General features: G+C 48.6%; 1 protein-coding gene across 6 annotated transcripts in view; it reads right to left on the bottom strand.

Moving 5' to 3' along the window:
* Nucleotides 1-234: 234 nt before the first annotated feature.
* MYO10 (myosin X) overlaps nt 235-16,212 on the bottom strand; it is a 225,388-nt gene continuing 209,410 nt past the window's right edge. For all 6 annotated transcript variants that reach the window (XM_053201948.1, XM_053201955.1, XM_053201951.1 and 3 more), the window contains 11 exons: nt 14,922-15,064; nt 14,493-14,687; nt 13,427-13,584; nt 10,875-10,998; nt 10,103-10,400; nt 9,026-9,233; nt 8,031-8,167; nt 6,680-6,800; nt 5,851-6,303; nt 3,346-3,537; nt 235-1,713 (listed from right to left, as the gene is read on the bottom strand). In XM_053201948.1, coding sequence (XP_053057923.1) covers nt 1,612-1,713; nt 3,346-3,537; nt 5,851-6,303; nt 6,680-6,800; nt 8,031-8,167; nt 9,026-9,233; nt 10,103-10,400; nt 10,875-10,998; nt 13,427-13,584; nt 14,493-14,687; nt 14,922-15,064 — 2,131 coding nt within the window. In that variant the 3' untranslated portion in view covers nt 235-1,611. The remainder of the gene's footprint in view (nt 1,714-3,345; nt 3,538-5,850; nt 6,304-6,679; nt 6,801-8,030; nt 8,168-9,025; nt 9,234-10,102; nt 10,401-10,874; nt 10,999-13,426; nt 13,585-14,492; nt 14,688-14,921; nt 15,065-16,212) is intronic.

Here is a 16,212-nt window from a genome sequence, read left to right as displayed (position 1 = left end):
TGAGGGTTGCTGGAGGGGAGGTAGGTCGGGGATGGGCTAAATGGGTGATGGGCATTAAGGAGGGTGCTTGTTGGGATGAGCACTGGGTGATCTATGTAGGTGATAAATCGCTAAATTCTCCTAAAACCATTATTATACTATATGTTAACTAGCTTGGGTTTAAATGAAGAAAAAAAAGCAAACCCAAACCCCATAATGTCTTTCGAGTCACCCTGATAAAGAAAACACACTGCGTGATAGCTAATATCTTTTATTGTCAGACTTTCTTTGAGCCAACAGACCATGATTTCGCATAGCTGTCCTGGAGGGATAAGGCAATTTTTTTTTCTTTCTTTGTGGGTAGACTTAGTTGGCCTAAGTCTTTACAACTTTTCTATATAAAAATAAAAGTCCGAGACCAGATTATTTTTTTTTTCTGGCCATAAACACTGATTTATTTACAGGCACCTGGTCAGACTATAATTATAAACTTGGGAGAAGACGTATTATATTAAAGCCTTAGCATTTATACTGTCAGGGTCCTTTACAAGACTCGCTCATGCATTACACCCTTCGGGAACGCGGCATCTTGCCACCATATCCATCGTGGTATTTTTGGTGATCTACCCGGAGCGATCCAGACTAACCTTCAAAGAAAACTTTTTCTTAACTTAAATTTTTTTAGGAACTAAAGACTCAAAAAATGACTTCATATCGTTCTAAAAACAGCACTGGAGCCAGCTGTTGAAGAGTGGTTTATAAATACAATTATTTGTATAGGCTGCATATCTGTTTATAATACAGCAGATGCAGAGTGCAGACTTTTGCTACATGTAAAACAGAACAGAGTCAAAAATGTGGTTTTCAAAATACAGCAAAGACAGGAAAACCCAGGATTCTGGTGTGTTAATAAAACCACCTCATAAAGTAACGACTGAAGACTAGAACTCTGAACTATTAAAATATACAGACTGTTTACACCATTGCACATCCTTTTTCCCTTTGCTTTTAATGCTCATGAGACAGTGATTAAAGTGATGAGTTTATGAACACATGGGCGCACAGGCAGGCACACAGACTTAAAAGATGAAACAAAAAAAAGTTAATACATGTCCATGAGGAAGGCTGCCAGCAGCACTCCAACTAAAATATCCTGTCCCCTTGTGCTCCCTCTGTCCCCCCTCCCGACCCCCTCACCTTCCCTCCAAGTAGGGAAATCAGGCTGGGAGGTTAGTGCAGAATTGATAGATGAACACCCCCCACCAAGCTTTGTAAGTCTCCCCCCAAACAGGGGCTGGGGGGGCATTTCCCTTCAGTAGCACAGTTAAGGTCAATTAGTGTTGGTTCCACACGTTAAGGCACTTCTGGCTGCTTTGGTGGCAGCGTGGGGGCTTTTTTCCTCTCTGTCTTAAGGCATGTGTCATCTAAGAGTAGTAAAGCTTTCGAAACTGGGCGGACTGTTAAGGTTGACAGCTTAATACAGGATCGCGGACGTCGACGGGGCGAAAGGACCCTGGGAGACGCCTCCCTCCGACGAGGGGCTTCCAGAAGCGGGGGCAGCTCTGCCCTAGCCGGCCGAGGCCAGAGGGTGGCCCATGCGGACGCTGAAGACACGCGGACTCCCTCCCGCCTTCACCTGGAGCTGCCCTGGCTGCTCACGGAGCGCGACGCGCTGTAGCGTTTCTTCACGATCATGCTGATGTAGGCTTTCATGAGCTTGGCCACATCGACCACCTGCCCAGGGGAAGCAGAAGGGGCACACGGTCAGAGTCTCGGCCGGGATGATGGGCCCCCGCCCCCGTCCCCCAGGTTTGGAGGAGGCTGAGAGCTCAGCTGCTTTAACCTGTTCCTGGGCAGTGAGAAGGGAAGTCGTGGCTTCTCCGAATACGGTGTGCACCACCTGGTGGTTCTTGCACACAAAAATGACAATTCTGCGTGGTGTACAATTGTCAGATTTCACACGTTAGGGGAAAAAAAACAAACCCGCCTGAGGACACTAAAGTCTGTGGGTATCGTTCGGGCTGGGATCACTACCCCCACTTAAAATGATGGTAAATGAGGGGCCCCTGGGTGGCTCGGGTGGTTAAGCGTCCGACTTTTGGTTTCGACTCAGGCCATGATCTCGTGGTTCATGAGTTCGAGCCTCACATCAGGCTCTGCACTGACAGTGTAGAGCCTGCTTGGGAGTGTCTCTCTCTCTCTCTCTCTCTCTCTCTCCTCTCTGTCTGCCCCTCCCCTGCTCATCCTTGCTCTTTCTCAAAATAAATGTTAAAAAAAAAAAAAAGGCTGGTAAAGGCCTGAGCCCACAATCCCAGCTGGTGAACACTGTATCGTAGTCAACCCGTCATGCTGCGGCTGCAGAACAGAAAGAGGCTCGATGGGCCTGCGGACAAGTCACAGGTGCCGGCGGCAACCTCGTATTGGCTCCTTCCCGTGATGCAGTCACCGCCACCCCCTGGGGCCCGACCCTTCTCAGGCTGGCCTGCCTCCCTCTTCAGGCATCCTGACCTCCTTCCATTTCCCTCCTTCCCCCTCCCTTTTAATCCCGCCCAATCCCACCCACGGCAGTTGATAAAACCACGGTCATTGCATCAGGCACAATCAGACGCCCACAGTGGCTCCCTCTCCTTTCCTGGCGTCGACCAAACCTGGCAGCCGGGCGCCTTGGACCCTCCAGTCGGGGGCCCCGCCTCTTCCGTCTCACTGCAGGCCTCCCGTTGGCCTAGTCTGCCTCCTGCACCGCAGCCCTGGCGTCACTGCTACCTCCCGGCGCCCTGGGCGCCCTCCTGGCCTCCGGTCCGTCACTCCGCACCAGCGGCCAAACCAGAAGCCAGTCACTCATGTCTGTTTCCCACCTTTGCTCGCTAGGAGCCCCCTAAGCAGAGCCCTTCATAAAGGCTTCTGGATTTATCATGATGCTGATGACTGCATCTTAAGCTTCAGAGCAGATGGCACGCACATTTAAAGGCTCTTTCTTGCGATCCTGTGAGCCAGAATTAGCTCCGGCCAGGGTGGTCGTGCCCCTCACTCCCTCCAGCTGGCATTCACTGCCGTTATCATCAGCTGATTGGCACGAGGCTCTATTGCCCAACTATATATATTCTGGACATCTACATCATTCCCTTCCCCTTTCCTCTAGGGGTAAGACCCCACCGATAAAACGAAACCAAATTTCTCTGCTGCAAACATAGAAGAAACTGGAGATTCGATTTTGGCCCCCGAGGAACCTGAAGCTGGGGAGGGACCGCCACGCTGTAATTTCATATATCTTACAGCAAAACAAAATTACCCAAAGGCCCCAGGAAATGGGGTGTCATTTTTCTGTGTTGTCAAGGCCACAAACGATTTCCTTGGTTCGCCTCTTACCTCACTGGTTTCGAAGAGCAGTTCCCTCTCGTCAACCACGATCTTGTACGTGTTTGCCAGAGGCGCCCCAAACGAAAGGATGTGCTCGTACTGGAAGGCCTCTAAAGGTCTCCCCTCCCCACGCTTGTAGACAGAAACAGCGTCCGCGCTGACGCCCAACCAGAGGTCCTGGGGGAAGCCGCCTTCCTTGCACTGCAGGCAAGAGTCAGATCACAAAGCTATTAGGAGCAGGAGAGAGGGAGCCAAGCCCCGTATGCAGAACACCAGATGCACCCAAGGCGTGTTCACGCCTGGGAGAACCGAATGAGGAGATACGGCATCTCCTTGGCTGTCTTGGTTGATTTCGGACCGGTTGACCCATCCTGTGCATCGGGAAAACTTAATCGGTGAATGCCAACATCGCGCTTCGACTCCACCAATGGAGACCATCACTCTCCGCCTCACCGGATTAGCTCTCGGAGGTGGCCCGAGCTCGCCAGCAAACCCACCAGCTTGAGCCCATCTCCTGTATCTAGGTCTTCCTCTGACCCTTTTTCGGATAATTATTCTTCAAATACAAAATCGAAGATCAGGGGAAAAATTCTCCAAAACACTCTGTGCCTAGCAGTCCTGGCTCCTTTTGAAAAATAGGGTTCTTGACGAGAGGCAGCAGTGACCTCCTGTGAGCACAGCGGTAACAGGAATATCACTGGCTTCGTAACAGGCTTCCCTGCATGGATTGGTGTTGGAAAACAAGAGCCCTGATGTAGGGATGAGAACACAGGGCTGATGGGAACCAATACAAATGGGAGGGATGGGGGGGGAGGAGTGCTGGGTGGCTCAGACAGTTAAGCATATGACTTCGGCTCAGGTCATGCTCTCATGGTTCATGAGTTCGAGCCCCGTATCAGGCTCTGTGCTGACAGCTCGGAGCCTGGAGCCTGCTTCGGATTCTGTGTCTCCCTCTCTCCAGCCCTCCCCTGCTCATGCTGTCTCTCTCCCTCTCTCTCTCTCAAAAATAAAAAATTAAACGAAAAACAAATGGGAGGGATATACATTAGTGACACCAAGAAGAGGTGTTGTACAAATCATCTGATTTACACCTAAAAACAAACCTAACTGAACCAACCAAACCAAAGATAGAATCCAGTGAAAAGCCATGAAGATATCTTGGAAAAGATAATCAATATTTACATCTTTATAAAGCCTCATTTAAAAGTCATCAGATACCAAACATGCAGAAAGAAAAATGAAAGCTCATTTAGGCCAGGAGGCTGGTAAAGCTACCTGTTAAGGGACAGGGAGTAAATATTTTGGGTTTTGTGGGCCACGTGGTCTCTGTCATAGCTATTGAATACCACCATTTTGGTGTGAAAACAGCCAGAGAAGACAGAGAAAGGAAGGAATATTACTGTGTTCCAATAAAACATTATAAAAGGTGGCGGAAAGGATTTGGCCCATGGACTGCCAAGTCTTGATCTAGACCACTAGTAAGATTTCCTTTCAATAAATGGTCTTTAAAAAAAAAAAAAAAAAAAAAAAGAGGTATGAGTCAGTATGGGTTAATGCTAATAGCAAAATTCCAATTGTGACACAAATTCTTCCCTGCCAACAGATAGTCATGGGGGAAAAAAAACAAACGTAAAATCCTAGTTGACCCATGTTGTTCAACATGGGGTTCAACTGTGCGGGTCCGTCAATATGCGGATTTTTTTTTTTAACGGTATGTATTTTCTCTTATGATTTGCTCAGTAACATTTTTCTCTAGCTGCGTTGTAAGAATACAGTATGTAATACATATAACATGCAAAATATGTGTTAACTGTTCATGTTCTTGGTAAAGTTTTCGGTCAACAGCAGGACCATTAGCAGGTATGCTTTTAGGGAGTCAAAAATTATACGCGGATTTTCAACTGCCTGGGGGTCGGCGCCCCAACCCCAATGTCGTTCAAGGGCCGACTGTATCCAAAATTTATAATTCTATGTACACAATTCTAAAAAAAATTTAAAAAAATTTTTAAATACAGATTTTTACCAGCACTTTTTGATTGGATCTATCTAGAGCTTCCCTCATAAAGAAGAGAGGGGCTCCTGGGTGGCTCAGTTGGTTAAGCGTCTGACTCTTGATTTCGGCTCAGGTCACGATCTCATGGTTTGGGAGAGCGAGCCCAGCACTGGACTCTGCGCTGGCAGCACGGAGCCCGCCTGGGATTCTCTCTCCCTCTCTGCACCTCCCCCCCACGCACCAGTGCTCTCTCTCAAAACAAATAAAATAAATAGAAGTTACTTAAGAAGCGGTGACATCTTAATTTTCCATTCGTTCCTAATGTTGTGAAAGCATTTGCTACCAGACCGGTTGGTGGATGCGAGGGTGTGTTAATGGTAAAGCATGGTGGGGGGGCCTCTAACACAAGGGGGCCAGAGAACAAAGGCTCCATCTTGCCCCATCCCCAGCCAAAGTAGTCAGCCAAGGCCACACCGAAAGGCGCTCTTAGGCCAGTTGATCCCAGAAGCAACAGCCCTCACCTCCACATCAAAGAGCGTCGACCCATAGCCTGGCCACTCCTTGATCAAGGCCATGTACTTGGCCATGGCCTGCTCCTGGCCCATTCCCTGCAATTTCTTCCATTTGTCAATGATGCTGGCCCGAGCCGAGGAGACTTCCTCCTTGATCCACATGTCCAGCAACTGCTCTTCCTCGACCTTCTGTCGGACGACAGACCCCGTCCGGAAGCTCCGCCTCAGCGTCCCCTCCAGGAAGCTCGTCCGCCTCTTCTCCAGCCGCTCACACGGGGTGAAGCTTTTGGTCGACTGGCTGATGCGGGCCTTCAGCCTCTGCACGGAGTAGACGTCCTCGAGGGGCGGCACGGAGGCATGCAGGGAGTAATCCCCCTGCAGGTACTGGAGCCGCAGGGCAGCGAGAACCTGGAGGTTCTCTTCGGGGGCCGGGTAGTGGCCACGGATAACAGCTTCGTGTGCCTGAAAGGAGGCGGCGGGCAGCGGCAGCATTAGGGGCGCGTGAGCCTAAATCCGCCAGCTTTCCCCTCCCGTGTCACCTCCCCTGCAAACTATACCCTCACCCCCTTTGGCTGCTTTACATTTCTCCCTAGCCCAGACAGCATCGAACCCATATTTTACCCTTTAATGTCTCTCCCCCGCCAGCTAAAACAGTTCTTGGCACAGGAGTTCAAATACAACACGCAGTAGTTTCGTTCTAGAAAGGCGTCACAGAGCAGCTGTCCCTGTGCATGCTGGGAAACATACCGCTATGCCCAACCGCTAACCTAGCAGCGGAGTGAACAGGTTTTAGCCCTGTTCCCCAGCAGAGGAATCCATTTCTGCAGGTTCCTTCTACCTGTTCAAACATAAACGCGAATTCCACACTGTCTTCTGGCACGTTGTCTGTGTCCAAGAAGCAGTAGAGTTTGAAGTAGAATTTCCAGGGCCGGTCCCCCACCTCCGATGTGGCAGCCAGCCTACAGACAGAAGAGACGTTCAGAAAGCACTAGGAGCTGACTTGAGATGGCTCGTTCCAAGGACACAGACATTCTGTCCATGCTCAGGTAACACGGTGGGGATGGGGACGGAGGCAGAGAAAACAGAACAAGGGCGAGGCTGATTACCAGAGTCCCTTACGTTATTTAGCCAGAGGTGAAAAATGACACTTTCGTTCTCGTCTCACTTCAAGACCATAAACTTCAGTTAAACTGTGCTAACAAGTATTTTCTGAGTCACCCAGTCAAATCAGTACTGGCTAAGCCTTATGCTGAGTCCATAGAAAGAAAAGAAACAAAGGCTATATATATATCTTCATTCCCTTTACTAATCCTCGAGTAAACTACAGTATTTATAAAAATCAACATGAATAGCACGTGTTTAAACTGAACAGGAATTCTGGGGCGCCTGGGTGGTTCAGTCGGTTAAGCGTCCCACTCTTGATTTTGGCTCAGGGCATGATCTCACGGTTCACGGGATCGAGCCCCATGTCGGGCTCTGTGCTGACAGCACAGAGCCTGCTTCAGATTCTGTGTCTCTCTCTCTCTCTTTCTCTCTCTCTCTCTGCCCCTACCCCACTCAGACTCTGTCTCTCCTAAAAAAAACACACATTAAAAAAAATTGAACAGGAATATCTTTTGTGTTACTTAGGAGATAGGGAAGTCATAGATGAAATATTATACACCCAAGAGGTATAAAATGCATTTTGAACAATTTATGAGTTTGCTTGTGTCTGTTAGCCCAGTTTCAAAGCTAATGACAAGTGAAAAGCATAGACTCAAGAAATTCCAAGATAATGAGTATAGCAGGGACCTGAGAGAAAGAATGGGGTAAAGGAACAATCTTATTTGACACAGGCTTTATCTAGGAATCAAGAAAAACAGGAACACCAGGGTGGCTCAGTTAAACATCCGACTCTTGATTTCGGTTCAGGTCGTGATCTCTCAGTTTGTGGAACTGAGCTCCGTGCTCAGTGTCGAGCTCTGTGCTGACAGTGCGGAGCCTGCTTGGAATTCTCGCTCTCAAAATAAACATTTACAAAAAGAAAAACAGGCAGCAGAAAGGTACGGAAAATGAAACATGCTTTAGCACAAGTAAAAGAAAAGGCACTCAAATGCACACTGAAGGTGAAAATGGAATAGAAATTCAAATCCTCAACTCTCAATTTCCTTGACTTAACTCTGCTAGCACTTGAGGGAGAAGGCACTTACTTTTCAAACTTTGCTAACACGTCAGCTACGATGGTTCGGCTTTCAATGGCTTTATCCACATTTCCGTTGTACTCAAACAAGGCGAACATGTTCCTGCTGTCCTCCATGGCGAGGCCTCTGATCAGCTTCTCCACCACCTGCAAAATATACCCCGAGGGCTCCGGCTGCCAGCACGCGGTTCTAGAATGTGCCTTCCCCTGAACCCCAAGGGAGCTGCCGGCAAGCGAGGGTCCAAGCAGCCCCCTACAACTGTCCTGTGTGGTCACCCAGAATTTCAAAGGTGCCGTTTTTCCATTACTCTCTAGAAACCAGATTTGTCTTATCCTTGTAAAAAAAAGAACACGGGCTATGTATTTCACCCACTGGCAGAGATGGATGGCGGGCGGATTTCTTGCAGACCCATCCTGGTAGGAAAGTGCATGAAAACCGAAGCCCTTTCATCTGATGCATCCATCGCCTGCCAAGAAACAAGGGTTTCCACCGTGTTTCTTCCTTCCACGCCAGAAGCTTCTCTGGGTTTTACTGCCCTACTTCTTTTAGCCAACTGGTTTTACAATACTAAATTTTAAAAAAGAAAGAAAAAAAGAAAGAAAAGAAAATACGCTCTCATCTGACCCATCACGGTAGATTTCTGTTTGGCAAACGGACACCTGATGGCAGAGATGCTCCAAAAAATCCCACGTCAGGGCGGGCACACCCGAGTCAGGGAGGAAATCTCTCCTCGACCCTCAACTGCTTGGCACGTCAGCAGGACTGCGGCTCAGGTATTCTGGCACCAGCTTAATTTTTGCATTCCTACTCATCTTTGATGCGTATTTTTGTCTCGTCGTACGTGAGCTTCGTCGTCGGTTACGGTTACATACACCCCGCTTACTGAGCCGCTGTACCATGCCGGTCACGACCGCACGCTGGCCCACCTAACTGCACAACTTCCCTGACGTCTGCATGGGGGTGGTCAGGGATCGGAGTCCGCCGCGGGCGGGCTTCTCCCTCACCTCCCCGGCCGTGGTGTGGGAGTTGATGGTGATCTTGCAGGAGCCTCCGCCGTGGCAGTGCACCGTGGACGTCATCTCCTGCCTGTGGATCAGTGCTTCTATCTCATCTCGGGAAGGCACAAACTCTCTGCATTTGGTTTTCTTGAGAGATTCATAAATGAAGAGGGAGTATTTTTCCATCTCGGTTCCTGGAAACTGCTCCCGTATCCTAGGAGACAAACACTTCGCTGTTAATGTGCTAGACCGCGGCTGGCCGCCGTCTGGGCGCTGGGCTGCTTCAGCAGGCGGCACGTCAGCGGAGCCAGTGGCCCCCCCAGTGACGCGTGCGGCGGATGCCGGTCACTTCCCAGCTGGGGCCTCTACTGTCCTGTGTAGGTTCTGTTTAAAAGCAAAACAAAAAAACAAAAACAAAAAACAAAAAACAACCAAAAACAAATCCCAAAGCTTTTGCTGCCAGCTCACCTCCGTGATGCTGGTGACGGTCACGTCTCAGACCATTGTATGAAAACTGTTCTTACGTAGTTTGCATCAGAGTCTGCACGGGAATGTTTCTGTTTGATCTGGACCAAAAAATAGCTAAGGTTTCCCCCCCTCCATGTATACAGGCAGCGGTAATTAAATGTATCTGACGTCTGGGGTGCCTGGCGGGGCTCAGGGGGCTGAGCATCCGGCTTTGGCTTGGGGCGTGATCCCACGGTTCATGAGTTCGAGCCCCACATCAGGCTCTCTGCTGTCAGTGTGGAGCCTGCCTCAGATCCTCTGTCTCCCCTCTGTCTCCGCCCCGCCCCTGTTCATGCTCTCTCAAAAATAAATATTAAAAAAAAAAAATTAAACGTATTCAGCCTCTTCCACATGGGGACACTACACTGAAAGTGACCGCGTCTCCCTGAGACAGCCTTGTGTGGCTTGAGCTGGAGAGGAGGCCTGCACAGTGTCAGCCTGCTCAAGGGGACGCACGCGTCTGGCCTAGAGGTCCCTGACCACGCCAGGTGCCTTCTGTTTCGGGCTCTCCGCATCTGAGCTCCGCCCCGCCCCTGCGGTGTGCAACTCCCCCCCCCACCGCCATGCACCCCCCACCTTCTCAGATGGAACCGCAGGTACTTGAGGATGCCCCGGCTCGGCAAGAAGGTGCAGCTTAAGCACGTCAGGATCTGCCAGCTGCACAGGTTGCCCACGCTGCCTGGATGGGGCACCTTGTTGGTCTGTTTGATGAGCTGGCAGTACAGCTCGTCTCGCAGAGGTCGGAGGTCATGCCCAGTCTGCAGGATGCCCTGGATGATGGGAATGGGGTCGGACATGGACTCCAGTTGCTGGAGGGAATTGAAGATCTTGATGGCTTCGTCCTGAAGGGTGGTGTAGCCTTTGTCTTTGAGCACTAGGAGGAGGACACACACACACAAGTCACACGGAGGGTTTGGCCAAGGTCCAATCTGCGCATCGCACAGGGGGAAGGAACGGGGACAGACGTCGGCTTCACGACCCAGGGCTCGCCACGTTCCCTGAACATCTGAATCAGGCGAACACAGAGGTGAGAGCGTTATGCTCTTTTGTTACGCAATTCACCTATTTCACTCTACAAGACGCTGGCTTCAAAGTTGGTCTGTTGCCACACGTTCTCTATTTTTAGGATCTGGGACTAGACTTTTGATTCCCTGGCAAATTAAGGCAACCCTGAGTTCAGAGGCAGGGCTGGCATTTCCTGACTCCCTTGAAAATCGTTCTCTTAGTTCCGCAGTCCCCTTCTCACCACAAGCGACAGAGGCTGGCTGGACAGAGAGGCAGGGTCGGTGACCGGGGAGAACAGTTACGGTACCGAGAACAGCGGGGCACGGGCGGGGTGGGGACTCACGGTTCAGGTTGATGTCTCCGTAGGGCAGGGGCAGGAGCGGCGAGTGCAGGGGGTGGTGTGTGTGGCGGAGGATGGGGTTCCGTTTGTAGATCTGCTCCACCACGTCCGAGTTCAGGCAATTCTCCTGGAAAGCAGAGGACCCGGTAAAGCCAGCCGGCCGGCTCACGCGGGACACGTGTACGTAAATGAACACAAGCATCTGTGTTCTCCCACACGTGAACCTCTCCCAGAGTCTAAAGCGTCCGTGGGCCTCGGGACGTGGTGAGGGTCTAGCATTAATAATTCAAGCGCGAAGAGCCCAGCAATCTGTGTCTGAAGGCAAATCACAAATACACGCTTTTCGCACAGCCCAGTCCATGTGTATATATTTTCCCACGTTATTAAAAAAACCCAAAAATTTCCACTGGAGATGACATATGCGCTTCAAAAACACTGAAGTTCTCTTGCTATTTAGCCACCAATCATGTAGCCAAGCCATGTATTTTTATCCATAATTCTTTTAAAAAGAACTGGGTGGCTCCGCTGGGTAAGCGTCTGACTTCAGCTCAGGTCATGATCTCACCGTTCGTGAGGTCGAGCCCCGCGTCGGGCTCTGTGCTGACAGCTCGGGGCCTGGAGCCCGCTTCGGATTCTGTGTCTCCCTCTCTCTCTGCCCCTCCCCTGCTCACACTCTGTCTCTCTCTCAAAAATAAATAAACATTAAAAAAATTTTTTAAAAATACACTGTTTTCGTTCTTTAAATGATCTTCTGTATTTCTCTACACATAAAAGTTACACGTTAGGATGTTATTACTGAGACCGTTCAACATGCCTGCCGTCTCTTTCTTGAAATTTAAGAGATCTCATAGCAATTCATCATGCACTTATGCTCCTAAAATGTTAATGGGGGATTCAAAAAAGGCAAAGTTCCTTTTAGAACATTAAATAAACAGAAAAGTTGGAGAGGCAGTGAATCATTCTAGTGTGGTAATTTCCACTATGAAACTTTTTTGGTTAACACCCAGTTAGTTAAGAGCCAGAAAAAAAGAAAAAAAAAACAAACTATTTCAAAAATTTTGTATGGACTTAATTAGGGCAACCTAATTTAAAAAAAAAAAAACAACATTGCTTCATATTTGGAAAATTCAATTACTCTTTTAATGACAGATGTCAAATTCGAGAAGATAAGAATACAGCTGACATAGCTTTGAAGAGAAAGTTGAGCTGATGTGTTTTTTTCACTCCTTTCTCAAAAGGAAGCTTTAAAAACAGTTTTTTAAATGTGAAAAAGGAAGTTACTAGTATTCAGCACCCTGGGTTCCATGGAAAGCTTTACAGAGACCTGGAGAATAATTAGCTTGGTGGAATTGAGCTCCAAATACCCAGAAAATGCACCACTTTGGAATCAAGAGGCAGATTTGTGTTCGGTGGGAAATTGTGCACTACTGCATTATTAGACCCTCTTCCGCCTCTTCAAAGGCAGAGCTTGCCTCCTGGATCTGCTTAATTTTCCTTGATGTAGATCAGTAAATACCTATCTTGCTATCATTCTCAAATCTTTTCTGTCACTGCTCCAGCTCTTCCCTTTGTATTGGGAATCTATCCGAATGGGTAACTTGGAGGAACAGCAGTAAAAATAATCCCCTTGACCCGGTTCTACACTGGGGACTGACCAGCTACATGAACAGCGCAATCAGACTATTCTGTGTCTGTTTCCATTCCTGAAAAATGAGTGGAGTACCCTTTATGAATAATGCTGCCATTTCATTATTCACTCAATGTATACTCAACTGAGCAATTAATCTTTATAAAAAGGAAATGAAAATTTAACCAGGTTAGGGGCACCTGGGTGGCTCAGTCAGTTAAGCATCGGACTCTTGGTTTCGGCTCAGGTCACGATCTCATGGTCGTGAGATGGGAGACCCGAGTCAGGCTGACTCCAAGCTGGGCACGGAGGCTGCTTGAGATCTCTCTCTCCCCCTCTGCCCCTACCTTGCTCATGCACTCTCTTTCGCAAACAAACAAACAAACAAACAAACAAAAAGAAGGTCAGTGTAGGTCCAGAGATTGGGATGCTTCCTGTTGAGTTTGGGGGTGCCTACTAAAGGTTCCAAGTTTTCTAGACCAATCCTGGCTATTTGTGTACCCACCTGTGTGGTCCACTAACTGTATCGTAAGGATAGGATTGTCGTGTTACTCCTAGAAGGTCCCCAACCCAGGGCTGAAGGGCAACTTGTGGCACACGTCACCTCCACGCAGATCACAGCACGTCCCCGTCACGGGGAGTTCTGCACCCCAGACCACAGACCATCATTCCTCTGTCTACACAATACAAGCCCACATTTGCCTCAGCGGCAACACGACACCTCTCTGGAGACAAAGTATTTTTAGCGTAAGCTTTCGGCTCAGCTCTCGAATTCAGATTTCTAAAAGCAGTGACGTTCCAACAGAAAACCAACCAAAAGTTAGTTTTTGATTACAGAATAAAAATGGAGCTTGACCCACGTCTTGACGTTCCAAGGGTGAGAACCGGTGAGCTACCTCCCGTGAGCCACTCTGTCTTGAATCCTTACCTTGATGTCTTGAATCAGCTGCTGGGTGGGAGTGTCGATCGGGGCCTTGGCGTCTGTCACATTTTGAATGGCGCTGGACCACCTGGTGGCCTCGTTGAGCAGCTTGGTGTAGAGCCGGTAGCAGTGCTTGCGGCCGTACACGGTGACATTCCAGTAGCCTGTGACAGAGCACACACACAACGGGCGTCAGCCTCCGCAGGGATGGTCTGGCACCGGAGTCCCAGAAAGCCAGAAACTCAGCCCTGTTGTCAGAGCCGGGGTCCTCTCCACCTGAGCCCCTTTAATTAGCTAATTCAACAAATCCTCTCCCAATTCCTACACGCGCCTTGTCCTGTGCTAAGCACCCACATGCCCAAACGAGGAGCGTACAGCTGCCGAGAGGAAGACACATAAAGTAAGAAACCCCGGCGTAAAGACATAAAAGGGTCGCGTTTGCTCTGGAAAAAAAACAGGCACAAACTGGAAGTTCCTTTCCCGGCTCTGGACAAGAGTGAAAACGCTTTCCCCCCTTCCTGCTGTTCCTTCTCCCCTCCTGTTTCTTCACCTTTCCTTAGGCTCTCCCTTGAGAAGAAAACACTTCTGCTAAGCAAACAGTCTGTGTGTCCAGAAACAAGCTGTCGCAGGGGACAGAGGAGCTATGTTTGCAAAAGCGCAAAATCACAACTAGCAACAAAACCCAAACAATGTAGAAATATCTTCGTAATAGTGACAAGGGGAAAAAAAACAAAACTAAGCTAACATCAGTGCTCTCTATTCTACTAGGTGAAGCTCAGGGACAGTCAGGATTGATCTTTCTTAGGCTGCGTTAGGGCTCTCACAGCACAAAGATGAAAACGCGGCATACAGAAATAAAGCTCCATACAGGAGAATCCCTGTTTATATGTGACTGTCTTCAGAAGAACATTTCTGCAACTCAGTTAAGCGGGACCTCTTCACCGCGGTTTCAATACTAAGCGTGCATGCAGCTAACCAAACTCCTCCCTCTGGTCCGAGCAAACCCAGGCCTCCTCGGGCTCCGGGTGCGAGCTTTCGGGCCCGGCTCGTCACAGGCACACGGCACCGTTACCTGTGTCTTTGAAGATCTTCTCGTCCGGAGGCACCACCGAGCACAGGCTATTGAGGACCAACGTGCCCAATTTCAGAGCATTCTTCTCTGAGCTCTTGTAGTAATCCAAGGAATTGTGGGTAAGCACAAACCACCGTTTTTTTAGTTTTAACGAAGACATCTTTGGACTGTTCTTTACTTCTTTGTGCAGCCACCCTGGAAAGGAAGATCGGAGTGTAAATTAAAAACTAGGAAGACAAACACCAAACATCAGGTAATAATTTGCAGGATGCTTCCTAATGGGTCATATTTCTATATATTTGCTAGAAAGGGCCACGACCCTTTCTTGTGTTTTTGTTGTGTGTCTGCTTGTTGGTCTGTTAAGCAAGTTCAAGAGTCAAAATTACTCAGGAAAGCTGCTCAAAGGGGCAAGGCCGTGGTGGCAGTCACCTCTCACAATGAATTCCTGGCCCTCCACTCTTGTGTCCCCCTTGGACCTCTGCAGCAGCGTTATCCAATGATGCATCTCCTCCGGTGTATCAGCGTTGCAATGCAGCACCCGGTTGGCCGTGATGATCACAAACGAATTGGGTCTGGGCGACAGGGCAAGAAGGAAGCCAAGACTTAGCGCTCTACTGTCCGCATCACCTGCTCGAACCAAGACCAGCCGCCTCTTTCCTGGCTTATGGTCAGCGGGACGAAAAGCACGGTGCTATTTGTGGTTTGTGCTAAGGCAAATCTTGCTCATTTCTGCAGGATTTATTTTATGCATCATTAACCTTTAAACTTGGAGCAACACATTCAGGAGGCCCTGGAAGGGGAAAGATTCCTTCATGCAAAACTTTCCAAATGAAACTTGGTTCCGGGAAGGCTAAAATAAGGTGACGGTGGGGGAATTTTTTTTTTTTTTTTTCTGATGCCTCTCCAAAGTAAATTTCTCTCTGCCTCTGGGTACTGCCTTGGATAACATTTCTGTGGGTTGGTAATGAAACGTCAGACACCAGTAATAAAAGCAGATCAGTAAATAGGTGTAAATGGAACATCTTATACACTTGATTATGCTTGCTACAAAAAAGCCACCTGGGTCCATGTTTTCAAAGCAATCTAACAAAGGCTTATTTCCCAGTCAGGGATAACATAATAATGGAAATTTACTTTCTCCTTCACCTCTTTTTGTCTGGCAATGCCCTGAGTCTCTCCTAGGCCCTAGCTCATACTCATGCCTATATTGAACCACTTAAGCTGGTGGCTGTGAATTTCTTGCAGGCTTTCAAATGCTCGCGGCAATTAAGCGCTGCAAAAGTTCAAGAAAAAGCAAGATTAATGGGACTGTAGTAGACAGGGAAAGACAGGTGCTCTTTAAAAGACACTTCTCTTGTTGGGAAGGAGGTGGGCACTTGAGGAAGAGAGAAGGATGTGAGTAGGAATGGAAAGTTCTAAGCATGGACCCTCACATGGCCCAGCCTGCTGGAGCGAAAGGGTTTAGGAGACAGATGTAGATAGGGTAGGAACTTGGCCGTCAGAATAAAATCTGGGCTGAATATGGACAAAACACACGTGTTAAAGGTTCTGAAGACTCTAGATAATTCTACCTAGTAGGCACTATTTTTGTTGTCAGTTGGAATACATTTCTATCCACTTTCTAAAGCTACCTTACTGAAGGCAGGAGCCAATTTTGATTCTTAATGCAGAATTCAAAGAGCAGCAAAGAAACACAGAGAAGACAAAGGTCAACGGTACA

The sequence above is a fragment of the Acinonyx jubatus genome, chromosome A1 (assembly GCF_027475565.1).
Source record: "Acinonyx jubatus isolate Ajub_Pintada_27869175 chromosome A1, VMU_Ajub_asm_v1.0, whole genome shotgun sequence".
Classification (NCBI taxonomy): Eukaryota; Metazoa; Chordata; class Mammalia; order Carnivora; family Felidae; genus Acinonyx; species Acinonyx jubatus.
The sequence above is the reverse complement of the archived record's forward strand: the minus strand, read 5'-3'. Positions and strand labels throughout refer to the sequence as shown.